Consider the following 26483-nt stretch of genomic DNA (forward strand, 5'->3'; position numbering starts at 1 on the left):
GAAGGGTCTAGTCCTAGGCCTTCCTCATTGCCTTCACCTCTGTCTTCCTGCCCTGTATATACTACAAGTGTGTCTGCAACAGCAGCCTGTGTGCCTTCACCTCACTGTGGGACTTTGCCCTGCACAGCGTTGCTGTTTGCAGGTGGGGCCTTTCCACCTCAGCTGGCTCTGTTTGCTTTTTGCAGCCACTGCCACCTCCTCAGCAAGCATTTCAATTCAGCTCCTCAGAGCTGTTGGTCCCAGCACATGCCTATGGGCTGGGGCTGTGCAGTGTGGGGCCAGCAGCCTGTCCCTGTGACTCCCCCCACCCTTCCCACCTTGGTTTAATGCACCTGAGTGCTTCAGACTGTAAAAACTCTCCAGCAGGGGACCCAGAGGAGGGAAACTGTGTCACCACTGTGGGGAGACAGCTGGAAGCACCTCAGGACTGGGCTTACCTGCTGCTGCACTCACAGCCCACGGTGACACACGGTGATGATGCCAGCCATGGAGTGGGCAGGCACAGTGACAGCTGCACGTGGCTCCCACAGGTACAGGGCAGAGACCGGGATGGCAACTGGACTTGGACCTACTGGTACTCGTGGCCGCGCACCTGAGCTTCCTCACTGTGCTTCAGGTAATGGCTGCTGGGCCCAGGGGGAGGGACTGGGGCATGGGTGCTGGGTGGGGATGTGCTGACCCCGTGCCCTCTTGCTGCCAGCACGTGCATTTATCAGGCACGGGATTGCCCACCTGGTGCCCAGAGGTCGAGGTGAAGCACTGCTGGGCTTTGCTCTCAGCTCCCTTGGAACCAATGCTCACTGTATTTGCCCCAGCTGAGCCCGGCCACGCAGGGGCTGCTCTGCATCTCAACCCACCAGCAGAAAGAACATCCGCCACACTCGGAGCTGTTTCAGGTTTTATTTTAGAATTTATAAAATTCCAGTGTCATCCATACTCATGAGCCTTTTTACATGTTTGCATATAGTCTCCAAATTCCAAAGTTAAGGCCAAGGGATCATTGCTATGGAAACGTACAATATGGAAGACGTCAGAGAGGAAATGGACACATGCCACAGTCTGCTGCGGGAGGGCGGTGGGGGACAGTACTAGGTACAATCACTTCATGACCTTCTTTAGAGTGAAGGGTCGGGCTGCGGGGCAAGCCCAGAGGGAGGTGCCCCAAATGTAACTCAAGCCTAACTGTGCAACTGGTGAGGGCAGCGGGTAAAAAGAGGGACAGGTTTGGTGACACAGGACAGACCTAAGCTACGAGGGTAATAACCATTTTCTGACAGACACGTGTGGGAGGTGTTACCCTAGTTCTGCCTGGCCCACCCCGTTAGCCGTGGCCTGCTTCGGTTATTTCTCAAACTTAGAGAGCACGAGGAGGCTTTGGTGCAACTTCTGCGTAGCAGCCTCTCCCGGAGAGAGCTGCCAGGGGAAGGAGAAGCACCAGCAATGTCAGGCCTGGCAGACAGAGCAGAGTGCTGGAGAAGGCAAGCATGCTGGGCCCAGCCTGCTGGAATTCAGGCCTTTGCCCTGTAAGCAGCACTAGAGAAGGGAGGCTAGGGACTCCTGCTTTGTCCAAGAGCTGAAGCAGCTGGGATAGAGAATGGCTCAGACTACACCTTCTGTAGGACCGAGGCTAGGGAAGGAGGGAACACAGGAACCCACACCCCCTGCCTCCCTCTGCATGGATGTGGTTTTCCTCTTGCTGGCTAGAGTAGCTCAGACACGGCCTCTTAGAGCAAACCAGGGCAAGGCCTAGGCACAAGCAGCCCAAAGGATGGAGCATGGATCAGCCTCTCCAGCCCATACAATGGAGGCCTCAGGGAGGGCTCGACGCACCACACTGTCGGCCCCATCGTGTTCAGTTCTCTTCTTCCACCCTGAGCAGAAGCCTGGCTCACAATCTCTGCAGGCAGTGGCCCTGGAGCCAAGCCTGCTTCTAACTCTGGAAGTCCTAGGGGCCCACAGCTTGCGTATGCCTGTGAGTACTCTGCTTCCCTCCAGCTGCTCAAAATGCTCCCCTTGGTTGTCCTCCAGAGTTCTGCTCTGGGTGCCGGGGTGAGAGCTGGAGCAGCTGCTCACCGCCGATGCTGAGAGGCCACCATCATACTGACTTTTGAGGTAGAAAGAAGGCAATAGTAAATGGTGCCCCTGCCGCTCACACCTGGAAGCTGCAGTGCTCGCAGGGGACTACAGCGCCTCCAGGCTCTGCTTCCCACCAGCTTCTCCAGGGCCACGCCATCACAGCAACCTCAGCCAAACCAAAATCTGTCCCATCCACGCTGTCACGTGCTGCCTCGCCTGACTGCCCACGTGGCTCAAAAAGGGGGAATGAGGGAACGAGGAGCAGGGTCTGTCATCACACACTGGAAGACTCATGGAGCGTGCAGGCTGGGGCTGTGCTTGGTGTGGTGCTCAGAGGCATTTACCTGACCAGGGCAGCCATATGTTGTTGCGGTCCCTTCCATCTCTGCTGCCTCTACAGCCTACCAAAGGTTTTGTTCCTTTAAAAAAGTTTTAAGTTTCTGACCTTTTGGATTAGTTTAAGCTCTCCCCACAGTCAGCTATCAGCATTAAATGAATTTTTGGCAGTTCAAAGGAAAAAAAAAAAAGAAAAGTTGATTGCACTCTACAAAGGTAAGGTAAGGCCTGGGATAAACACAAAGGAAAGAGGGCAAACGTTTTGGCTTTAGAAAGTCAAGGAAATTTATTTCCTGAGGTCATGAGACAGGAAGTAGATTCCTAGCCACAGTAAAGGAGGTCTCCTAATGAAGGCGAGAATGCCCAGTAAGACATGCTCAAGAGAGCTGATTTTTCTGCTAGCGCTTGGGAAGCTGTGAATCTTAGTCACTTTAAGTCAATTATGGAATTTCTAACAAAAACACACATTTAGTGTTTGAATCCGGGTGGAAATCTTGTTCCAAAGAAGGAAAGTATATCCATCAAGAGATGAGAATGGGTCCTAACTGTGGAGATAGCTGAGGGGAGCAGGATGGGGTCTAGCACTCCAGACACCATTAGGAGACCTCATGGGGCAATTGACTTGTGCTCCAGCCGCTGGGTCAGATTTCAGACAGGAAGAATTTGTGGCAGGTTAGTGTCAGGTCAGCGGGCTGGAGGAGGTGGTTCTGCTTCCAGGTCATTATCGTTTGGGTCCCCAGGGAAGAGTCTTGGGGGCAACTTGAGCCCCAAAGCTGGGGAAGTCTTCAGAACTGCTCATATCAGGGGCCTAGAGCAAACAAAAAGGGAACAAGTTAAGCTCCTGCCCTGCTGTGAAGCTGTACAGTGCCCCTGAGCTAAGCAGCTTTGTTGGTGCCCTGTGGGTGAGGGTTGAGCATGATCGTGATGTCCTCTGGGTGCCCTGGACAGACAGCTGAGCCTCTAGAGATGGCACTGAGGAGGGTGCAGACAAGGAAACAGCAGGTGGATCGGGGCTTCCCAGAGCCCAACCTCAGTAACTCGGTCACTGGAGCAGGGTCAGGACAGTCTTGCAGCAGCACTGGGGCAGCTGAGGACAGAGCAGCCATGTGTCCTAAGACACTGCTCCACCAACAACACGGCTGCAAACTGAGCTAGTGCTGTGCTGCAGCACAGGTCCTAGGGCCCCGCGTCAGCCTCTAACAACCTCGTGAGCTTGGCAGAACGCTTTCAGACAAGGATTCTCCAACCCCCAACGTTTATGCTCTATGTGATGGTGGGACATTCAAGTCAAGATGCCTGGGAGGAGACAAGAGTGCTTTGGAAGCTGGTGGCAGAGCCCGGGCACAAAGAGCAGGATGGCCCCCACTGCTTTCCCTGCCAGCAAGGGAGGGAGAGCACTGTTTCCCCAGCTGAAAGGGGAAGGTAGATGGCAGAGGCAGCCACACTCTCTGTGCCTCCGTAGCACAAGCAGCACTCACTCACCTTTTCATTGTTGACAGTGGCCCAGGGGGCATCTCTCACCACGAAGCCCTTGGATGGGGCCTTGGACTCTTCGTGGGAAGAGGGCTTCATGTACACTTGCATTGCCTCATTGTCCACCACATCTGCAAGCTGTAGTCAGATGGAGCAGTCAGGGGGGTGGATCTTAATGGTTTTTTAAACTGGTGTGATTTCCCACCCCCAAACAACTATCCCAGCTGGTGCTGCAACCTGTCTGACGTCACCAGCCTGTTCCACAATGACTGAACACAGTGTTTCTCTACTGCTCTGATGGCCACCAACTCCCAGACTGTAACTGAAGCAAGGTGGGCACATGCACGTGCTGGTGGTGTCCCAGCATACTTATTGACTGCCCCTTCCTGGACAACAGGGCCAGTCCTGGCAGCCTGTGGTCTGAGGGACAGCTGCAGGTGAGGGCTGACAGCAACCTGCACAAGGATCAAGTTTTCCAATGCGGTGGCAGAAAAGGAGGTACCTCAGACATTCAGCTCTGTGGTTAAGGAAATCCTTGCTGAGCCCCCACACAGATAAGCTGAACACTTACATATTCTTCCTCCAAGTTCAGGATGTGATCAATAGCTTCTTCCACGTTCTCAGGGAGTCCTGTCACAGTCACACAGTTGGGGTCAGGAGCTCCGCTCTGGGGAAAGCGAATATCCACCTGCAACACAAGGAGCAGGACACGACTCAGACCTGCACAACTGGAAAGCTACAGACTACACTCCCCACTGCACTGTGTTCAGCTCTGGGTCCCCAGCACCAGGACATGGACCTGCTGGAGTGGATGCAGAAGAGGCCATGATGATGGCTCAGTGGGCAAGAGCACCTCTGCTATGAAGACAGGCTGGAGGAGCTGGGGTTGCTAATCCTGGAGAAAGGAAGGCTCTGAGGAGACCTCACTGCAGCCTTCTGGTGCTTAAAGGGAGCCTACGGAAAAGCAGGAGGAACTCGTTGTCAAGGAGTGTCAGTGATGGACAAGGGGGAAACAGCTTTGATCTAAAAGAGTTTAGATATTAGGAAAAAATGTTTACTATGAGAGTGGTGAGGCACTGGAACGGGTTGCTGGAGAAGTTGTGGATGCTTCAGCCACAGAAGTGCCCAAGGCCAAGTTAAATGGGGCTCTGAGCAACCTGGTCTAGTGGGACACGTCCCTGCCCACGGCACAGGGTTGAAATCAGGTCATCTCTAAGTCCCTTCCAACCCCATCTGTGATTCTCTGTGCAGAGGTTGTGGCAGCAGCAAAGGAGGGCTGCAGTTCCACAGTGTCCTCATTCTGCACCTTCATCATCACGCCATCAGCACGAGGCACAGTCAGCTTTCTGTCTCCTCAGACAGTAATCCTGGCTGACAGTCATTTTATGCAGCAGGTTTAGTGTTCCCCATACGCAGCCACTGAGCCCTCCTACAGCTTGCCTTCCAGATGGCTGCAGGGAAACCATGCAGGTTGGGACCAAAACCAAAGGCTGCTCATTTAGGAACCAAACAGCTTGTCTCAATGACCAAGACCAGCCAAGGTGCCAGCTTCCAAAATCTCACCACTCTGGATTCACAATCATTAACTGCCCCTGTAGTAAGGCACCTACACTGACCCCTGCCCTTCCCAGATGACTCTGACAAAGCCTTTTCAGCTTCCAGAAGGCAAATCTGGATCCCTAAAAGCATCTTTGGGAATCTTTAAGTCAGGGGAATCAAAGCAAGCAAAGAAATGTAGAGAATCTCCTTGAGCTGAGAGGGTCTGGGTGCAGTCCCCTCCCAGAGATCCCCATCATCAGTTTACTGTCAATTTTCTGTTGCTGGAGCAGCTCACACAACCACCTCTCCCTTCTAAAGACCATCTAGGACTCCACCTGAAAGAAACCTACTACAAGTGCTGCACAGAGGGAGAGAGCTCAGTGCTGTTCATTAGGCCAACTGAGAGCAGAAAAGAAGCATTTCCAGGTTCCCCTTACAACCATGATCAAAGCAAGACAAGATCAGCTGAGCCTGCTCCCTGCCTGGCTCCTGAATTCAGACCCCAGTACCAAACTGCTAGCTGAGCACAGCAGTAACCAGCACCAGCAGGACTTCCCCACCCCTGCTGCATCACCCCGCCCCTCACCTTGAACTCATCCATGATTTTGCGGATGGCTTTGCCACGTGCGCCGATGATGCGTGCATGAACACGATGGTCCAGAGTCACATCCTCAGAGACCATCTGCTCCAGCTCACCAACGATCTTCATGATGGCATCCCGGGCAGCCTCAGCATTCTTCTCATAGCCAGTGATGGTGATCTGGTCCTGTGCCTGCAGCATAGGGAAATGTGCGAATAACCAAGCAAGTCTCCGTGCTGCTTCCTCCTACCTTCCACTTCATGCAACGGTAGCAGAATAAAATCAGAGCTGTAGAGCAGATGCTGTGTTTCCTATGCTCACAGGCAACCAGCAGCTCTCTCTGTGTGTCCTCTGCTCTCTCACCTGGCTTTCATCATCTTTGTCAGGGAACTGGATGTTGACCTCGTGCTCCGTGCGTATCTGGGTGATCACTGCTCCCTTCCGCCCGATGATTTTGGGGTGGTACTTGGGATCAACAGTGACTGTCAGCTTGAAGCTTCGCAAGGCCTGGAAGAGGAGAAGCAAAGTGAGGCAAAACAACAGAGAATGCATCATGGCTGGTCCAGGGACATCCGTTCAAGTCTCACATCTCCTGCTGGCTTCTGAGATGCATGGGATGGATTCCGCGTGGCCCTGCCCGAGTGTGAATGGCTACAGAAGACCAAAGGCATTCACCTGTGGGGCCCTGTGCTTTTGCCAAGTTCAACAGGTAGCAAACAACCACCCAACTCATCCCTCATCGTTACTCAGAGCTAGGATAAGAATCTGCAAGAAGTACAGACCTACTGCTCGCAGTGAGGGCTTGTGTCCTGCAGCACCTCAACGAGACATGAGGGTGAGAGAGTCCTCCTGTCAGTTCACATCATGTTTGGGTAAGCCACCCTGAGCTCCCCAGACTTGCAGAGCAGCTAAGGGTGCTATTAAATGCACAGAGGTTCCAAGAGCTTGTACAGCTTCTGCAGAAGCACCCAGAGGCCACGTGGAAGGGAGACACGGGTTGGTGTACAGCTGCAAGGAAGGACAGGCACAGGCCTTACCCGATCCTCTTGTTCAGCTTGCAGCTCCTTCACTCTTTCCAGCAGCCCAGCCTTGGCACGGTCCAGGTTGGTGGCCAGCCCACTGATGGTGATGATATCTGACTGCAGCTCAGGAGCAGGAACCTGGATGTTCACCTGAGCAACATACAGCGATATTCATTTTGTACCACTGTTCACTTTACATTGGCTCCTCACCGACCTCCTCCGCCAACAAGTGCAGCTCCCACCCATCCTGAACCTTGCTTTTTTCAGCCACTGTCAACATCAGACTGCTTTGCTGTAGGACTTCAGCCCCTAGCAGTCTCTGTGTCAGCCTGGAGAGGCTAGGAAACAAATACATGTTCAGCAGTGCTAGCTGCAGCCAACCTGCATCGTAGCCGAAGGCATGAGGTCCACAGTCCCCATGGGCTTCTAGGGACTTCTCCCAAATGGGCAGGCATGGCAAAGCTCCCTCCCATGGCCAAGGAGGAATAAGGAATCCTGAAATGACCCATCAAGTCATACAGCACTCACAGCATCAACACTGATCATCAGTGCTTCACTGCAAAATCTACCAAGCCCCGCAGCCAAGGATTAAATTATGCAGGTTTCATTTCCTTATTATAGAGCCATGATTAAGCCAGCACAGTCCTGAGTTATGTCACAAGTGACTGCCAACACCACAAACACGGCCACCTGCAGATGTTCCAGGCTGAGAAGAGGGGAGGAAAAGCAACAACTTACTTCAAACTCATCCATCATTTTACGGATCCCACTTCCTTTCTGGCCAATGATGTAACGGTGCAGATCAAAGGGAACTTCCACTTCAATGGTGACAGGAACCAGAGCCTGGAGAGAAGAGATCACAGTTTACCATTTGAAAGACTTCTCCTGACTTTCTGCTTGCCATACAGTTGCTCAAGAAGACTATGCTGCCAAATAGGTACATTCCCCTGTAGTCATGGTACAAACTCTGCAGGGGAGAGCAGCTGCCAATACTAAGATGACCTGTTGGGTGTTTTTCCAAGCAACCCATCTTAAACCCCCTCAGGAGTCAGAGGCTGTTTCCATATCCTTAGCTTCCATCCAGCTGAAACTTGGACAGCATCACTACAGGGTTCTCCCTGCGTGGCAAGTTCTGTTGAAGCTGGAATGATTCAGCCTCAGTCAGAGTACTTTGCAGCCCTGCTTCATAAAATAAGTATGTCACGCTCCTCTGGCAAGTAACGTGGGGCTGCTTACAGCTCCAGCAACTGCTAGGTCAGGCACCACGACTCAGTGAGAACACAGAGCAGTTGGAGACCTCCCCTTGAGCAACACAGACCTCTTCCACAGTGTCAGCGACCACCTGGATTGCAATCTCGACCGAATGCCGCCACTACCGTTTGCAGAGAGCTTCTTACATCAGGACAGGCCTATGCAGTAAGGCCCAGAAAGCCACGTACCTGCAGTGCCTCCTTTGCTGCCTCACACTTCTCCCTGCGACCAGAGATGATGATGATGTCACACTTCTTTGGAGAGCTGGGGTCTGCATCCTTCCCATCCTTGCCTTCTCCACTCTCCTCACCGTTCTCCTGCAATGCTGGCTCTGCAACAGGAGCTGTAAACATGGAAAGTCTCGTGTTAAGGGCACGAAAGCCCTCTCTTGGCTCAGCATCTCCCCCTTCAGATCCTCAGGCTCAGGTCTTTGCCAAAAGAGATCAGTCACTACAGCCTTCTGCAGCACTAGTTATTACCAACACAGGCAGCTTGCCGTCGCTTGCCTGGACTGAGCAGAACAAGAAGCTCCACTCAAGATGGTCTCCACACCTCTGAGCACAGCCCTGACACTGCCTCTGCCTGCAGAGAGGACCTGCAGCAAGCCTGCAGAGCAAGGGAGCAGCAGGGGGTTCTGCCTTTGGCCAGGATGTAGCTACCCCTGTCCCTGCGTTCTGCAGCGAGAATGCATTCAGAACACACAGGTTTGCATTTTTACCCTCTGAAACTGTCCCCTGTTCCCAGGAGGACCCCAAGTCTGCGTTCAGGGACACTGCATGGAACACGTGGGGGCAATTCTCCACCGACTGAGGAAGGACTGCACATCTGATCACCCCAACTGCCATGTGAACATGCATCCACGGGTGTACCTGGGTTCTCCTCCCTGTCAGGGAATTTGATCTGGACACCATAGTCCCGGGTGATCTGCTGGATCCGGGATCCTTTGGGGCCCATAATGGAGCGGTGGAACTTTTGTGGGATGGTGCATTCGATTGTCACTTGAGCTTCCTGTGAGAAAGCAGAGTTGCTCTATTGCGAGGCAGCCCCTTTCACACGTGCAGACAGGATGCCTGCACACGGTGAAATCCGTAACGGGCACAGAGAGGTGCTGGGAGAGGTAACAGCTGTCGTCACTAAAGAACTCAGTTTCCTAGAATCTTTTTTCGCTGAGAGAAGTTAGCATAGAGTATTTTACTGAAAGCTGCCTCCAGCTGTGATGTTAAAGGCTTCTGAGATGAAAGCTCAAGCTCTCTATGACCCTGAAGGGGAGGAAGCGGTAGGAGAAAGGAAAAAGATAATAAATGAAGGAAAGGAAGAGCACAGGTCTGACTTGGCTTCCAAAAGCTGGTACTAACAAGACAGGAAACTCCAGGGAGTGGCCACTGCCCCAGACCAAGCATGGGGAGCTGCAGGAAGCCTCCAATGTTTTACTGTCTGTAAACAGACCGAGTAAAGCTCTCCTTCCATTCCCAAAAAACAAGAGGAAGGTCCAAGGAGAGAGACAATTATTTCATACAAAATGGCTGTTCTGGAGCCAACAGCCATGTCCCAGGCTGAGGGATCTAAAGTCTGCAGCCCTTACACACTGACAGCAAAGCTTCAAATCCCAAACCTGCTGCGGGACTTGCTCACATAAAGCCAGGCTGTACAGCAGGTTCGAGGAGGACGCTGCTGAAACAACAACGAGCAGAAAGAACTGCTGTCCTGAGACATACCAGGTCCTCAATGATCTCCTGGATGCGTTTCTTGGCTGCCTCCACACAGTCCTTGGCTCCCTTGAGGGTGACTTTGTCGCTCTGGGTGCCGGAGCGTGGGAAGCTGACCATCACACCGCCATACTCATCCGCGATCTCACGCAGGACTTGCCCTCTCCGGATGACAAAGTGGCGGTGGTGCTTGGGGTCAACCACCATGGAGTCTTCAACCACGTTATCCTGCCAACAGATGACAGCCAGCCAGTCAGCCCTGCTCATGAGCACTCAATCACTGCACTCAGCAGCAAAGAGTTTACAATCTCACTCCAACAAATCACAGCAAGGAGGATCTCCCTAACCTCCCAAATAGGGTCGAAGTTTTAGGACCAACAGGTCCTCCACACTAACTTGTTATATCTTGTCACAGTGCTAGGTAGAAAGAATAGTTCTTACCAGGTTCTTGATGAGGGCCTCTAACTCCTTCTGTGCCTCTTTGACAGCTTCCTCAGTTCCCATGATAGTAATCAGCTCCTGATCTTTGTCCTCTGAGGTTGGGAAGATGATGCGGGCCCCGGTATTGTCACGCACTTTGCGGATGTTGCCACCACCCTTACCAATAAGGAATTTGTGGTACTCTGGCTTTGCACGGAGGTCCACAGTGTAACTCTTTGTTTGCTGAAAGGAGTCAGATCCCCGTGGGACACGTTAGTATATAACAAACGAACATCTACATCCACAGCAAGCGTGTAGGTGTTTAACTTCTCACTCCACATACATACAAAATGTTGCAAGAGCAAGACAGATGCAGCTTGCTGTCAAAAATCAAAAAGATAGGATGCCTTAAGGAGAAACTACATGAGAGATGTTCTCCATGCTGAGGAGTTCTCCCTGCACTCAGCCTGCTGTTGGCCAGGCAGCAGAGACAACCAACCACTCAGGAGAACATGTTCATATGGTGGCACCGGAAAAGTGTTTTTTTTCCTTGATGTTAAAATGACCAATTAGTCAGCTGCAACTCAGAGCAATGTCTTGCAACCAGGGGCTCCCCAAACCCACTTATATGCAGTGAAACCTAAGAACTGGAGCTGGAATTCAGAGACTGGGGAAAAAAGGGAAGGGAGATATGCAGAGGCAGCCGTTTCAGGGAAGCGTGGCTATCCAGCAGCTCTCCAACCACAGGTGTGGGAGCCTCTGAGTATATCCCCAGCCACGGGAGAGAAGAATTACAGCCAGTTTTTCCACCCATAAGGGAAGAACTTGTCATCACAACAATGAGTTTTCTTTTGCTCTTCCTGACTGTACTCAAATCCCTCAAAAGAGGGTTATGCTGTCTGATGCAAGAGACCTTTTGAGCCCTGGAAAAGAAACAGCTGGCCAAAACAGGCTGCTCCTCTCCTTATGACAGGGCTCACCTTCTCCTCTGCCAGGTGCAGCAGCTGCTTCTTGGCTTTCTCCACATCCTGAGCTGGGCCCCTGATGGTCACGGTGTCACTGCCGGAGCCCTCGGTGGGAAAGTGGATGTGGACTCCACCACACTCCTCCATGATGGAGCGGATGAAGCGGCCTTTGGCGCCAATGAGGGAATTGTGCAGTTTGGAAGGAATAGAGACCTCCACCTCGGTGATGTTGGCCTAAGGACAGTATCAGGTTGTTAATCAAGCTGCAGAAATGTGTTTGTGCCCACCCTGCTTACCCTCCAACACCCACACCGCTAAGATCTTTAACGCCTGATCACAGAAGCTTGAGACTGGATGTGTCTTAGAGGTAAGCAGCCACTGGCAGGACTGTTGTGTCATCCCACAGCGCATTCAGTTTTGGAAGAATCACATCTATTACAACTACCATGAATGTAAATTCAGTCTCTGATCAGGAGACAGCAGACCTATGTCAGAGCCTCCATTTGGAGATGCAACAGCTGCTGTCAGGTAGTGCAAGTGCACAGTCTGCTCTCTGATAACCTGCAAGCTATTGTGGCAAGTCAGTATCGGTAAGGTAGCCTCCCACTAACAACCTTTCATCTCAGCTTAGCTCGGTTCCTTTGTTCACATGATGAGAGTTGTTCCCATTAATGCTGAACGTGGTATTTTCAGTCTGTTTGACCTCAGTTAATGCACAGCCTTCCATAGCTCACAAACCACACTTCAGAGCAACACTGCTATTTGCATTCTGATAAGCTACAGAAATAGACAGCCCTGAAAGACGTGCCAGATACCACAGGCATACATCAAGGATCTAAGCAAGAAGTTACTGGCAACTTTTGCTAACTTAGGTTTTGGGGTCAAGAACAGACTGACGCTCCTATTTGTTTCCTCTCTGCTCTTCAACAGTACAACTTCTTGTCTGCTTATGCATTCTACCATCATTTTCAAGTCCCTCATCCACAACAGATCACTTACCAGCTCCTTCTGTATGGCAAGAATTCTGTGGCGAGCAGCTTCGCAGTTTGCTCTCTTGCCTGTGATAACAATTGTCTCTGAGTTGCTGTTCTCTGCTGGGAGATCAATTTTGGTGTTGCTTTCTTCACGAATCTTCAAAAAAACAAAAAAAAGAAAGAATTCTTTTTAGAAGTGTCCAATGTCATAAGAAAGCCCTTGGAGGTTACACTTCACATCAGCAATGAGCAGGAAAGAACAGCAAGTGTGACTGGGATTTAGCTGAAGGCAGTGACCACGCTGAGAAGACAAAGAGAAGTTATCTTACCTTCTTGATGTTGGCACCTCCTTTCCCTATGATGTTCTTGTGGAATTGTTTGAAGATGGGGACAGAAATAGAAAAGCTGTTTTCAACCTGAGAGAGAAAGGAAGGGAGAAGTGAAGATTACACCATCAAGGCAATTCCCATCCCAGGAACCTGATAAACATGAGCTCTGGCAATGAGCTTATACCTCAAGAAGTTCTCTATACAAGATTTGCAAGAATAAGAAAAAGCAAGTGGCTTCCCATACAGCCTTTACCTATCAGACTGTCTGGCTCTAGCCAGAACTTTGTCTGGAGTTCTGACATCTGGGGGGGTTTCAGTCCAACTAAGTACAGCAACAGAACAGCTGTACTTTATTTCAGGGCTACCTAGGTGTGTAGGAGAGAAGAATGTGCCCATACCAGGTCTGCCACCATCTTCTGCATGTACTTGGTGCACTTCTCCACCTCATTTTTGGGACCTCTAAGTTGGACGATATCGCTCTTGTGTGCTGGGTCTGGGAAGTTGATGATAACCTGCAAGAAGTGGTCGTTTACATTAGCCTGAAGCAAGTGAGAGAACTGCTATGACACACACAAACAAAGCTTGGGGAGACCCAGCACATCCTCTCTCCCGTTCAGAAAAGGACAGCCACATTAGCAGCCTCTGGTCGAGAGAAGAATCTTCTCATATGCCTTCAATTTAGAGCCATTATATTTACGACTTCAGCAACAGAACTGTTATACACGAAGCAAGCATCCCCCCCAGATTCCTCATCCTGGAAGGCCTTACCTCTGGGAATTTCTCCCGAATTTCCCGGATCCTCTCACCCTTCTGCCCAATGATGGTCCGGTGGAATTTCTGCTCAATGATTAGGTCCTTGGTGCGTTCATTTTCCTGAATGGAAAACAGAGCATTCAGCACAAGAGCCATATATTTTCAGTCACCCCTTTGCTGCCTAGCAGCTTACTTGTCAGCATTTTCCTTTTTTTCCTCCTCTAGGGGATTCACTCTAGGCTGACAAAGGACAGGCATGCAAGTGAATAGAGTGGCACGTTTGCAAACAGGAACTCACACTTGCCATCAGATCCAAGTGCTCAGTGGGCAAGGGACACACATTTGCACCAGGAAAAGTTATGAGGGATCGTTAATAACCCAAACCCTGCAGCTCCCTAAGCATCACGTCCTGCTCACCATACGGGAAGCGAGTTCCAGCAGCTCTTTCTTGGCCTGTTGGACCCCCTGTGGATCTCCTTCAATTCTGATCAGGTTGCTCTTCTCATTGTCCGGGGGAATGCGTACAGACACCTTGTAGAGGTCCTTGATCCTGTTAACTTCAAGGCAAGGATGGTGGTGACACAACCTGCTAGGCCAAGGCTGGCAACAAGGCATCTTGATTATCAGTGCTTAGAGTCTGCTTAAGCAGTAAAAGCAGCCCCTGAAAAGGGGAAGGGTCTCCTTACCCTGGAGTTCAGCAAGAGTTCTGTGCCACGTAAGACTCACACAAGGAAATGCTGTGGTATTTACAGAGCAAAATGCTCATTTTCTAAAGTGAGGAATCTGTTTCCTCCCCAAACACCACACATTTTCATCAGAAGACGGTCAGCCATTCCTTATCCCTAAGTCTTTAATGAGGAAAAGCTTAAGGGCGGACTTCCACACTCCCCTGTCAGCTGCTAAAATGTAATTCATAATTTCCTCCAGGACACGGCAGTCATCTCATTTCATACTCTAACGCCGTCCCGAGCACTTACTGCCTATTTATCTCCTCGTGCCACTCAGGAGAAGCAGCTGAAGTGTGATGGAGACACCACACCATGAGCTACAGAGCCCCAGACGCTATCAACTAAAGATGCCGAGTCTGAGCACAGGAGGGATTAGAAAAGCACTCCACTTACTGTTTGCTCCATTCTTGCCAATGAGGTGTCGATGGAATTTGTGGTCAACATTGATTTCTGCATAATCCATCCGGTTGATCTACAAAGAATTGCAGAGGGCTAGGTAGGGCAGGCCAGCCCTCCTCCCAGCTCCTGTCCCACGTAACCTCCTGCTGCCAGTACTGGCACTGACTCCAGTAACGACCAGCCACAAGCACTCCTCCTGCTAGTGAGCAGAATGGGAGCACATCTCTGTTTTATGCTGAGAGCACCATGCTTGTGAAACATCTGAAGGGACTTCTGTGCCTCCCTAGTTACAGCTGAACAACGATTCTTCCTTCTCTGCAGAAGATTTAAGAGCTGGTGCTGATTTTTAAAGAATGCCGTGGACGAGTTTTGTAAGCAAATGCTTTGTTCATCTGACATACAGCTTAACGTCCTGCAAGCTTTGTTAAGCATGGCAAAACGTCCTATAAACGCCATACAAAACTCATCTTCTCTGTTCCATTGCCCCTTCTTATGACGGGAACCACTAACACCAACTTACCAGATCCTTGACCATGACTTCAATCTGTTCCTGAGCCACATTCACATCTTCTGTAGGTCCTTCCAAAGTGATTTTATCCTCTCCTTCTGTGAATTCGATGTGAACCTTGAGACAAGGCAAGGAATTCAGTAAGAACTTTCCAAGATGCAAGGCAGATCAATGCCCTTATAGTCAGGCCTACATAATCTCTGCCACTAATAGATATTTTCATTCCCACAAGGCACACACATTATTCCTGTGCTTTCAGAAGATGTAAGTTACAATTTAGGCCACGTCACAGCATCTGGAGCCTAACCTTTCTCTCCACAAGGACTCACAGTGAGAAAGCCTAGTTGAATTGAGCATTTATAGATTATGTTTCCTTATCAATTCTCCAACTAATGCCACATAAAGCTTCTTCTGAAGGGCTCAAACCAGAAGAGTAACTTAGGATGAGTAGCAGCAGTGGAAGAGAGGCTCCCTTTAATATTAAGATCTGTGCCGTTTTCTCCTAGGATTCACCCACTCTAGAACACATTTCTCTTCTACAGCGATCTGGAATAAACCATATTCTACAGGAGAGGGTGCTAAGTCAACCAGCTCACTCATACCTTTGGCATTTGCTGAGTTATTTTGGCCAGGTTTTGTCCTTTCTTTCCAATAATGAAACGATGAAGCCAAGAGGGGGCAGAGACCGAGGAGACGGTAAAACTGTTGGCCTGGAAGACAGAACATTTAAGAAGCTGTGTGATGGACAGACCACAAGAAGCCCTCACAAAAATTCAGTTCCAGTTTCTATGCTGTACCCTCAGTACCAAGTTTGTCTAAGCAGCATTTCTAACAGCCCAAAGACCACTCCTCCTCCACCTGTCCGTGCTGCTCCCAGATATAACCTAATGTGATTTTCTCAGAAGACCCAGCCCACCTCATCAGTACCTTTGCATAGACTTCAGTCAGTGCCTGCCCAAGCTTTTCGGGCTCGCCTCGCAGTATCACCGTCTCCGAGCTACTGTCAGTGGGTGGGATCTCGACAGAGACTCCAGTTTTCTCCAAGATCTCCTGCAGGGAATTCCCCTTGGGGCCGATGACGTACTTGTGCTGGGACTTCTTCACTTCCACCGCAATGGTAGTAGTCTTCTTTTTCTGTGGGGGCAGAGGCACTGGGGCATCAATTACAGGGGGGACAGAGAAGGACAGGAGTGGAAGGAAGAAGCAGCAGATGCAGTGAATCTCTGCATCAAGTCAAGAGCAAAGAAGTCAAGAGCAAAGCAAAGCAGAGCACCTTGGTTCTGCAGTACCCCAGCACCTACTGGGGCCCTGCCCACAGAAAGCACTCACAGATTGGCAGCTGAAGCACAAAACAAAAACTGTAACACAAAATACTAAATTCTGTGGCAAGCTTCCTAGAACACTTCACGGAGGAGACCATGCACACAGGGTCTTGCACAACGGGGCACAACCCTGACTTGTCCCTGGGGCAGTAGTGTAATGCAACACCATGTAGGTTACTTGGCTATAAGCTGATTATCTCTGTTGAAATCCAGACTGGTACAAATACAAACCTAACCATGAGGAAAAACTCCCCAACAACCCACAGCAAGGATTCATAACGATGTTGGCTGTGGAAAATAAAGTGGAGTGAAATTCACCCTTTAGAAACTTCTGCTTCCATAGCAATTTTTTACTGTCAGCTGGCCACCACTGTAGACCTCACACTTCACTCCTTAGTATCACCTGTGGAAACTAAAGGAGCTCTACATGGTCTGCTGAGTCCCATGGCACAGAGAAACAAGACACGTGCCACCTCCCTAACTCACCCCAAGTTTCACAGTGCTGAGTAAGGAAATGGTAAGATGAAGGGCTATGTACTGCAAGGACTGCAGTCAGCTGACGTGAGGAGGATGTAATGGAGAGAAGTGCAAGAAGAGAAGAGGGACTATGAACTGCTGAGGAGGAAGATGGGGATCTTATAGGCACCATCCATACCTTCTCCTCATAGATCTTCTTAACACGAGCCACAGCCTGGGCCAGCTGCTCCTTTTCTCCAGTGAAGACTATCTCGGTCTTGTTGACGCTGGGTGGAGGAATGTTGATGCGTGTCCCCGTTTCCTGCATGAGCTCACTCACCAGCTTGTTGTAAGGGCCAGCAATGAAGGGGTGATACACCTTCTCCACATCCAACCGCTCCACAGCACGCTTATCCTGGAAGGACAAAGCTCTGTGAGAACTGCTCTCTGTAATACAGCCTCTGCCACACATCGGTACCAGTTAAGTTCCCAGTGGTACCCGACTTGACACTCTGGCCACGCAGATCCCCATTCCTTTCTATCTGTTAGTCCTGCTGGTGCTACTCGTGTTTGATATTCACTGTTCTAACACCTTGCCTTGGCTCAGCTGGCACCTGATGATGGCCCACTTCAAACATGAAACAAACTTATCATTGAGAAATGGAACAAATGGAGATCAAGAAGCCGGCGTAGGTGCTCGTATGGTCTGCACTGTGCATGTCTCCTTTCTCACTAACATACAAGGCACCAAGCATGGCTACAAACATCCAACATTCAGAGGAGAAGCAAAACGGCATGATCAGAGTAGTGCAGTACCTGCTCAGCAGAGATGAGCAGGATCTCATGCCGGGCTTTCTCAATCCCTTCTTTAGTGCCGGTGATCTTGATCTGGTTGCTGGGGTCATCCGGGCGGGGGATCTGGATTTTGGTTGCAGTTTTGAGTTCCAGGTCCTGCAGCTTCTCGCCATTCTTTCCAATGACAAAGCGGTGGTGCTCCTTGGGGATGGCAACTGTCGCTGAGGCCTGAAACACAGGAACCAAACACGTGTAAGAACTCCTGCCTGCAATGGCAGACCCACAGAAACAGACCTGGGGAAAGCAAGTTAGATGCTGCTAAAACTACTGAAGAGCAAATGCAGCGCTTAGCAGCACATCCTAAGTACTGAAACGTGCCACAGCAGCTAATCTGCAGTGCCTAAATTGCAACTTTTTCTCAAAACCCTTCGTTTTGTCCAGGAGCATTACTCAGACTTTGCAAAGGCCTCTGGGCACAGATGAGGAGATGCCTGTCTTTCAGCGTAACAGATGCGGTACCAGACAGCAACTGAGACTATGGCTCAGGGGTGGAGTTTATCTGAACTCTGACATCTGCTGCTAAGGCTACAGAGAACAAGACACACAGGCTGACTCCTAGGAAACAGAAATTTAACACCAGAAACCTACTCCAGCAGGCAGGCAGCTATGAGATACTCAGTGCTACTCGCTGGTTTTCAGTGTAATAATACCACTGCCAGGATGACCTGAAGACCCCTCTTAGAAAAAGGGCCCTAAGAGCTTCCCTCAATCTACTTTTAAAGAGATGGTCTGTAACAGGGATTCCTGACTTCCTCCCTTCTCACTGAGGTTGCACTTGCCCACTAGGTTGTGATTGCGACCATGCTCACGACTCCCGTGAATATTTAACTACTAATAGCAACTAGACACACAGCATTCAAACTACATTGGAAAAAGTCTAAAAGGATCGTTTGGTCCTCAGCTGTGTTCTGATAATGAAGCCAGCCAAGCCTAGGAGCAGTTGGGAATCCAGACACACCTTTGTCTGGGGCCAAAGCAGTAGTAGGCACATTTGGGGAGAGCAGGTCATGCATAGTACAACCTGAACTAATTTTTCAGGTGCACATTATTTAGGGTTTGTCCCTTTCTCTTCCCTCTGGCAGGGTATGACACATGGACTGAAGAGCACTGAAGCAAACACAATGTTAACTACCTTTGACACTGCACATGAATACAAGCTGCAAGATCTGGCTGCAGTACAGCCTAACAAGCACTACCATTCTGACTACGAACTCAGAAATCTGACGGTGATGAATCAAAACCTGCAGGACTGAAAGGAGAAGCAATTGAAACAACGGAGCTGTGGCTCCTTACCAGTGCAGCTTTAATTACACCATCCAGAACCCTGACCTGAAGCACTAAGCTTTTGGCAGGAGCTCTCGTTCTCTCATCCCTCCATGAAGGATGCAGATGGAGCAGTCCCATTCTCACACACTGCTAGTTTTGTGTGAAGGGTCTGGATCCCCACCAGGACCTCAGCCTAAAGTCGCTGTTTACAATCCAAGTGTTCACAGATTGTAGACTCCACCCTTCACGCAACACCGTGGCCTGTAATTAACACTGAACCCTATTTTAAGCATCATCTCCATTCCAAATCGCCAACAGTGTGCTTTGAAAATATACAGCAAAGCTGAGTTAGTCATCTAATGACACCTTCTCAGCTTATAAGCACACACACAGATACAGGGGTCTCGAAACATTTCCAAGTCTTGGGGAAGAGCAAGGATGAAGCAAGAAACAGTTAGATGCCCCTACCTGTGTCTGCAGCCGAGCGACAATCTCCTTTCGAGCCTTCATGACTGCTTCCAGCTTTCCAGAGACCATGATGGAAAGGCCCTGGTCCTTTGCGAGAGACAGCTCCAGGTGAGCTCCTGTCTTCTGCATGATGTCAAGGCAGATCTTGGCCTGCTCGCCTTCTCCAAACTGATTCATGTCCTTGTATTTTCTCTCCTCCAGTGGCACATGAAACACCTGCTCAGGCACAGGACAGATAAGAGAAAGGCACAGCAGACGGTCAGCGTCCTTTGGATTGCCAACACCTCCCTGTTACTGCTGCTCCAGACTTCACTGAAACACTAAGTTCCCAGGTTCAGGTAACCCACGGGCACTTCTACTGGGGGCACAGGCTGTGCGTAGTGACAGTGCTGGAGCGCTGCAGCAGCCAGACTGTCCCACGCTGAGTCTTCCCAAAGCATGCCAGGCAGATAGAAGCACTAAGTTAGCAGCAGCAGTACTTAATGAGCGCTCACTGCCTGACTTCTGCAGTCCTCCCCTCAGGCCTGCTCTAGCTATTTCTGCAGTAGGGACAGAAACCATCCTCTGAAGCTTTCCAACAGTTTTCCTCTCCTCCCGTAGTGGCCCTAGGTCTCAGCTACAGTTCTCCTCATGCCCTGATAGTATGGCCCAAGAGGCTGCCAATGTGACCCACAGAGGATTTCACGCTCCAAGGAAAGCTTTGTTTCACCAGTTTTCTGGAAGAAAGGAAAAGAGGAGGAGATGGAGTGCCTGCTCCCACCAACCTGAGTGATGACAGAAGCCTTTATTGGTCGGATCTTGCTCCAGGGACCAGATGGTTCCTGGGCAGCTTCCAAACATGGTGCTTTCTCAGGGAGCGGAGGGAAGGCTTCCTTGTAGGTTGGAGGATCATTCTCTTCTTCAGAGTTTAAAGCTGTAACTGAAGTGAAACAAACAGGATCAAGAGATGCTCTCCAGGCAGAAATGCCCCTATTCATAGGCAGTGCAAGCATCTTTAGGCACTACTAACAAGGGAAAGCAAATGACTTGTGCACTCTTAATCCTATTACGTCCTATACTTGTGGAGCAGCCAACTCTGGAACACAGCTGAACTCAGTACAGCAGACTGCAGTAGATACCATGACCAACTCGCCTTGTCTGATGCAGAAAGGGAATGTGCAAGTGAATGGTGGCAGAAAACAGCACATTGTCGCAGTCTACAAAGAGGAGCTCAATGAGGAGACAAGAGAGCAGAAAGAACGTAAAGGAACAGAAAAAGACTGCAGGTCAGAAGGGGCAAAACAAACGTACACCCGGGAGGAAGGCAGGGAGTTAGGGAAGACTCCAGGGAAAGTGAATATGGGGACATTATGCTCAACTCAGTCGTGTGCTGTGCCAAGTGGGCCAGCTGGCAGCTGGAGGATGAGGGCAGAAACGCGCCAGTGAGCCAGTCAGTTACACTTCACCCAGCACCTGGCTGAGCAAAGGAAGGAAATGACCGAGTCCAGCACACTGATCCAATGAGGCCCTTGCAGCCCAGTGCCCCACTCTTGCATGTATCCTGCCTCACAGCCGACAGAGTTGCTAGCCAGACATGTATGGAGATCTGAGGCCTGCTTCCTCCTGGCCATTTGTGGGGAACCAGATGCCGGAGCACTGTCATAGCAAGGTGCCTTGTCTGGGTCTAGAGGCACAGCACAGGAACTGTGCTGTTTTCTCACCTTTCACCTGCTGCTGAGCCAGGCCGCTGCGGTGTTCAGCGAAGCTCTCCTGGGTCAAAACTGCCACGGAGCTCATTGTCGACTTCCCACCCACACACAATCCGGGTATGCCACTGGAGAGAGAGGGAAGAGGTGGTAGCACTATTACCAACACCATTCAAGAGGCACAAAAATTACTCCAGGAGGAGAAAGCATGTGTTACTAAGTGCTCTCAATCAGCCTCGTGAGACTGGCTGCCTACAGTGCCAGTCAGCTGCCCAGTTCTCCTGCTGGACCAGATGGGAACCCACAGAACAGCAGTCACTCAAACCAGAGCTCCTCATTAAGAAGGGAGAGGATGGCCAATCTAAGAATGCCACCGGAAAGGGGGACAACAGAAGACGTTAGAGGGTACTCTAATTAATCTATCCATTAAGAAAGGTGTGCAAAAAGTCTGGGCAGTCAGTCCAAGACCACAGTGCAATCCTGGAGAGAAAATGAAAGGGGCCCAGGATTCTGCCTCTTTGTGAAGATGACTTAGTTAAGTGTCTGAGCTCCTGCTGATTTGGGGATACGCTCAGAAAGCCGCTCTGATAAGCATGCTTAGCAATGGCAAGATCTTTGGCCCTCCCAAAATAGGAACTTACCAGCTAAATGGTCAGTAGCCAGAGAGTCCGTCCTGTAAGCTGCCCGTTTGTCAGCCTGCCAGCTTTTGCTTTATAGAAGAAGAAAAGAAAAACATTTATGCAGTTGCTCCAAGACAACAGGAAAACATGACACCCGTGTTACTGTAACTCGCAAGAGAACGCTGCCTGTACTGTGTTTCAAACTCGCATCCTATCCAAAATGTTCTCCTCCTGAGTCACATCTCACCATACTTTACCTGTCATATTTGACTAGAGCTACAGACAACGCTGCAGCCCACTGATCCTCACAACAGGAAGCCCAGGGTAACACCCTTTCATCACACCAGCTGTGAGAGCAGCCATGCACTACAGGCAAAAATACACTCAATTAGCACCAAATGTGCAAGGTAGACACGAAATTTCAGGGTTGCAGTGAGAGCACTGACATCTAGTCAGAGGAGACTAACAACCTGAAAATCTGCCAACAACACTGCCATCACTCAGAAGTTAGGAATGTAGTTTAGTGGAGCTTGGGTAAATCAACACAGACGTCCTCACAAGCTAAGGCAACCGCTCAGGGCTACCCACACGCAGCTGCTGGCCAGTCCACCTCTTTGGTTTTTATTGCAATGAGATGATACAACAGGCACTGACCTCTGGCTCCACGTCTGTCACTCAGGAGAAAAAAAAATCCCACAGTGATTTACATGCACTGTTTCAAAGGCATCCTGCAGAAAGCAGGCTGTCGGTGGGAGCTTTATCATCTCCTGCATCTGCACGACTGATTGGGAATATAAATAAGGAAACAAAAGCTGGTACAGTACGCGCTGTCAGATGTATAATAGTTCCTCCACACTCCCCAGCTGCACGTGTGTACTCCTGCAGGGCTTGCAGCCTCCTGAAATCCAGTGCCTCTGTGTGCTCGTGGCACAACAGGTCCCCCTCCTGCACAAAGCTGCTTCTAGTAGCGAGCTCCAGCACTTGTCAGGAAACTGATATGCACCGTGTCCGGGCTCCCGGCGAGCCAGAAAAGCCTCCAAAAAAACTGAGCCTCTGACGTGGCATCTTGCATCACGCTCATGGCAACACAGCGAGGGAAGGTGACAGGCAGGAGGAAAGGAGAGCAGCAGTGCACCAGGGCTACAGGGACCTCTGCGCCTCAGTGAGAGCCACGCAGGGAATTTCCACCCACTTCAACACCACCTGAGCAATGGAGCTAATGTTACAATTAATTCTCCAGCGACCTGCTACTGCCAGGTGACAGCTCCCAGCCGTGCTGCCCGAAGCACAGCTTTTGCAGCACACAGAGGCTCTGCAAGGCTGGCATGCAGGGAAGGGTGGCTGGTCATCTGGTCCCAGAGAAACACTCGTGCTCTCCTCGCTGTCCCCAGGCACGCTGAGCACCACGTCACCATGCAGATGGAGCTGCCACCGCAGCCTTCAGCCCACTGGGGACTGAGCTGAGGACGCTGCTGCCTCAGGGCAGTGTGCCAGCAGGAGCCAGGAGGACCCTGCATGCCACAAGCAGCTGCCAGGCCCTGGCGAGAGCCTTGCTAATGGCACAGATGTGGTTATAGCTCTCGTCTCTTGGGGAAGCTTCACCTGGCTCTGCTCCTTTGAGGAGGAGAAGGATGAGAAGTCGGTGAAACTACACCCGAAATAGAGGCAGCCTACAAGGCATAACCTTGAAGCATAACCTCAAGGCACAGCTGCTGGTTTCAGTGGGTCCACACCAGCTGTGGGCATCTCAACACCTCAGAGGAGAGCTAGATATTCAAAGAGAAATCTAAGGGCAGCATTTACCCGCGTGAATTTCTGCTTTGTCACCCATACAGCAAGCTAGGAACAAATGTTTTCCATCTCCAGCAACCCCAAACATCTGGTATACCATAGGCCTCAGGGATTCATCTCTGGCCAAAATTGGAGGTGGCCATCAGAATGGTATTTTAAACATAATGTTAACAGCAGCAGCTCAGGCGCTGCATGTGAAGCCCACACCTCCTCGCCTTCACACTGCAGGCTTTGAAACTAAGGTTACAGCGACGTCACGCCGGTGCACGGCTGGCTGGGTCAACAGGTCTCGAACCACCTCGCTTGTGGCCAGCTGCAGCACGGGCACGAGAAGTTTCAGAAGTTCAGAGTGCCCATAAATAGGGAGAATGAAATCATCCTGAGAATAGCTCCCAGCACGAGCCAGCCTGTACGGAAATATTTGTATAAAGAGAAAGAAAAGCAAAGACTTGCGCTGCACTGCCAACGCAACCAATACCAGCGGTCAGGAGTGGGCAGCTGGGCGATATTTTACTAAAATATTGGTGTGTGTGTTATGGTGGCTGCGACAGGACGCAGCTAAGGCTCGTGGCAACCAGCTGGGCTGCTCAGCTGGCACAGCTGCCGTCCTCTGCCCGCACCCATGCACTGCTGGTAGCCGTGTGAGCTTCCTGCAGCTCGGCAGCCCCGTGTAAGGGTACGTGCTTTCCGGCTGCCCCAGGTAGGCCGGGCCCCGGGCTCGGCTGGCTCCCGCGGCGGCCAGCTGCTGCGTGGCAGGATGGAGCCCTTCCACCGCTTCCTGCGGCAGCGTGCAACGTGACCGGCGCCCGCTGGCCGCGGCCAGCCTTCAATCCGAGCTCTGTGCGCGCTTTCTCTGCCCCCAACCCTCCCTCCGCCACCTCCCCTACCTCGGTTTCCTGCGCTCGCACAGCGCTCACTTTGTGCCCGGCCGGCCCGCGGCCCGAGTAGATCGGGCGCCTCGAGGTAGGGCGCTCGGGCCCCTTCCTCCCCTACCCGCGGGGCCCCGCGGAGCTTCGGGCCGGGCGCGGCGTGGAGGCGTTGGGCCCAGGCCGGGCGGCGCCGCCAGCGCCACCTCAGCAGCGCCGGCACCGGGGGGGGGCGGGGCGGCGCCGGGCCGGGCCGCTGTCACCCAGCGCGGGGTCCGCGCCGCTCCAAGCACCGCTCGGCGCGGTCCTCCGCTCCGCTCCGCTCCCCTCCTCCCCGGCGCCCCCCGAGCCCCGCTCCGACCCCGCTCCCCCCCCCCCGCTCCCCGCGCCGCCCGCCGAGCTCCGGAGCTCTCCCCGGGAGGACGCGATCCCCCCTCGCCCCGCTCCGCCGTGACTCACTCCGGCCCGCGGCCGCTCGCCCGCCTCGCAGGAGAACCGGGAGCGCTCCTGGGAGAGCGGCGCGAGCCCTCCGGCGGCCCTATATAGGGCGGGCCGCTGCCAATCCCCGCGCCGCACGTCAGCGGGACGTGCCCCTTCCCGGCGGGGCCGGGCCGCAGAGCGGAGCGGGGCAGCGGAGCACACGGCCCCCCCCCCCCCACACCGCTCGTCGGGGATCGCACCGGCCTCTTCTCGTGCTCCGTTCTTAGAGGAGAGCCCTATTTCCCTCGCTAGAAACTTCTCCAGAAAGGAAGCCGAGCGCGCTCCCCCCGCGCCGAGACTCGATTTCCTGTTTCAGCGCAGCCCGACGTTGCTAAAGCCGTACACATCAGCACCCAATTGTGCTCCCGGTGCTCACCCCACGCAGCCAAGGACCGCCCCAAAACACCCACGTCCCTCGGCAGCAGGATGGCAGAAACGGGATAACGAAGTCCTTTGCATCATTAAAAAGCACAGTAAGAGGATTCAGGACACGGAGCACTCGTATGCCACGGCATGCTTGGGCTCCCACCCAAAGAGCAGGAGATGCTGCTCTGAAGCCATCACCAAGGCCTGCCGTGCCACCTCCCAGCAGCACAGCTTTTCACTTCTACAGGAAAACCTTTACTACGTTGAAGTTAAGGGTCAAATTGTGGAGATCCTCCTGTTTTTCTCACACTTAATACAGAATACAGAAAACATCCTAAGATGTGCCTGGAAGTGAGCGGGCCACGCTGCACGCACCACACTGACTTTCAGAGCAGATTCCCTTCTTTCACTGCCACTTCTCGAGGTGTCCGAGTACACCACCTCCTCTCCTCCCTCACACACCATCACCAGTCCAAACAATTCAGCAATGCCAGCCTAAAACCCTGCCCCCAGCTGTCCCTGCTGCAACCTCACCACCTCCAGAAAGCCACGAGCACCCAACAGGGAACTGTGGGAAGAGAAAAACCCCATCCCACCCCCTGGTAATCCCAGCTGCAGTCAGCAGTGCTGTGACCAGGGGAGGGAGGTGGCAGAAGTGCAGCCAGGTGTTTTGTCTGGTAACCTAGGTGCTATAAATGCAGGGTCCCAGGGGAGCGCAGCACCATTTGCCTTTCTCCTGGTAAACCTGTGATGTTTAGAGAGGGCAACTCTCCTCTTGCACAAGCAGAAGAGCTGAGCAGATACTGAAGCGAGGTGATTAACCTCTGCGGGCCTCTCAGGCCAAAATGCTGGTTCAAAAGACAAGTTTATTTCCTGGGCATTCTGACAACAAAATTATGCAATCACCAGCTAGCAAACAACACACACACTGCCCTTCTGAGACTGTCATAGGACACTATGCAAAAGGAGCAAGCAAAGTGCACGAGAACAGGAGCAACTTACCAGTGGCAGAAGAGTTCAAACAGAGCTTTGAGCTCTGTGAATGCAAAGAAAAAAGCCCAAGTACAGGAGGAAACAGGCACGTTTTGCACTGGAATAGTGTGAGGGCACCAGGGCTAGTGGTTAAAGCTGACCAGCCTAGAGACTCGAGCCCTGCTCCTGGTTTTGCTCCCAGTTTACTGCACTGCCTGGTGGGATTCCCCCAGCTGGCTGCATGCACACAAGGTTTGAGCTGCTCTAAGCAACTTGG

The 26483-nt window shown here is 51.7% G+C and overlaps 1 protein-coding gene across 2 annotated transcripts in view; it reads right to left on the bottom strand.

Annotated features, from left to right (window-relative positions):
• Nucleotides 1-2573: 2573 nt before the first annotated feature.
• Nucleotides 2574-26483, bottom strand: part of HDLBP (high density lipoprotein binding protein) — a 32272-nt gene continuing 8362 nt past the window's right edge. Inside the window, exons 1-28 of one of the 2 annotated variants that reach the window (XM_065748158.1) lie at nt 24848-24938; nt 21753-21820; nt 21127-21239; nt 20191-20345; nt 19427-19642; nt 17654-17860; nt 17037-17252; nt 15987-16193; nt 15662-15769; nt 15072-15176; nt 14546-14624; nt 13842-13981; nt 13440-13544; nt 13070-13183; nt 12672-12758; nt 12368-12499; nt 11384-11602; nt 10425-10646; nt 9993-10211; nt 9147-9285; nt 8466-8620; nt 7765-7869; nt 7042-7176; nt 6368-6511; nt 6011-6196; nt 4457-4573; nt 3895-4023; nt 2574-3220 (exon numbers count right to left, since the gene is read on the bottom strand). In XM_065748158.1, coding sequence (XP_065604230.1) covers nt 3134-3220; nt 3895-4023; nt 4457-4573; nt 6011-6196; nt 6368-6511; nt 7042-7176; nt 7765-7869; nt 8466-8620; nt 9147-9285; nt 9993-10211; nt 10425-10646; nt 11384-11602; nt 12368-12499; nt 12672-12758; nt 13070-13183; nt 13440-13544; nt 13842-13981; nt 14546-14624; nt 15072-15176; nt 15662-15769; nt 15987-16193; nt 17037-17252; nt 17654-17860; nt 19427-19642; nt 20191-20345; nt 21127-21202 — 3804 coding nt within the window. In that variant the 5' untranslated portion in view covers nt 21203-21239; nt 21753-21820; nt 24848-24938 and the 3' untranslated portion in view covers nt 2574-3133. Of the gene's footprint in view, nt 3221-3894; nt 4024-4456; nt 4574-6010; nt 6197-6367; nt 6512-7041; nt 7177-7764; nt 7870-8465; nt 8621-9146; nt 9286-9992; nt 10212-10424; nt 10647-11383; nt 11603-12367; nt 12500-12671; nt 12759-13069; nt 13184-13439; nt 13545-13841; nt 13982-14545; nt 14625-15071; nt 15177-15661; nt 15770-15986; nt 16194-17036; nt 17253-17653; nt 17861-19426; nt 19643-20190; nt 20346-21126; nt 21240-21752; nt 21821-24847; nt 24939-26483 lie in introns of those variants that run through there. The other variant, XM_065748157.1, reaches the window with a different exon arrangement.

Source organism: Cyrtonyx montezumae, unplaced genomic scaffold (genome assembly GCF_038088225.1).
Source record: "Cyrtonyx montezumae isolate F1298 unplaced genomic scaffold, pur_monq_1.0 scaffold_5, whole genome shotgun sequence".
NCBI lineage: Eukaryota > Metazoa > Chordata > Aves > Galliformes > Odontophoridae > Cyrtonyx > Cyrtonyx montezumae.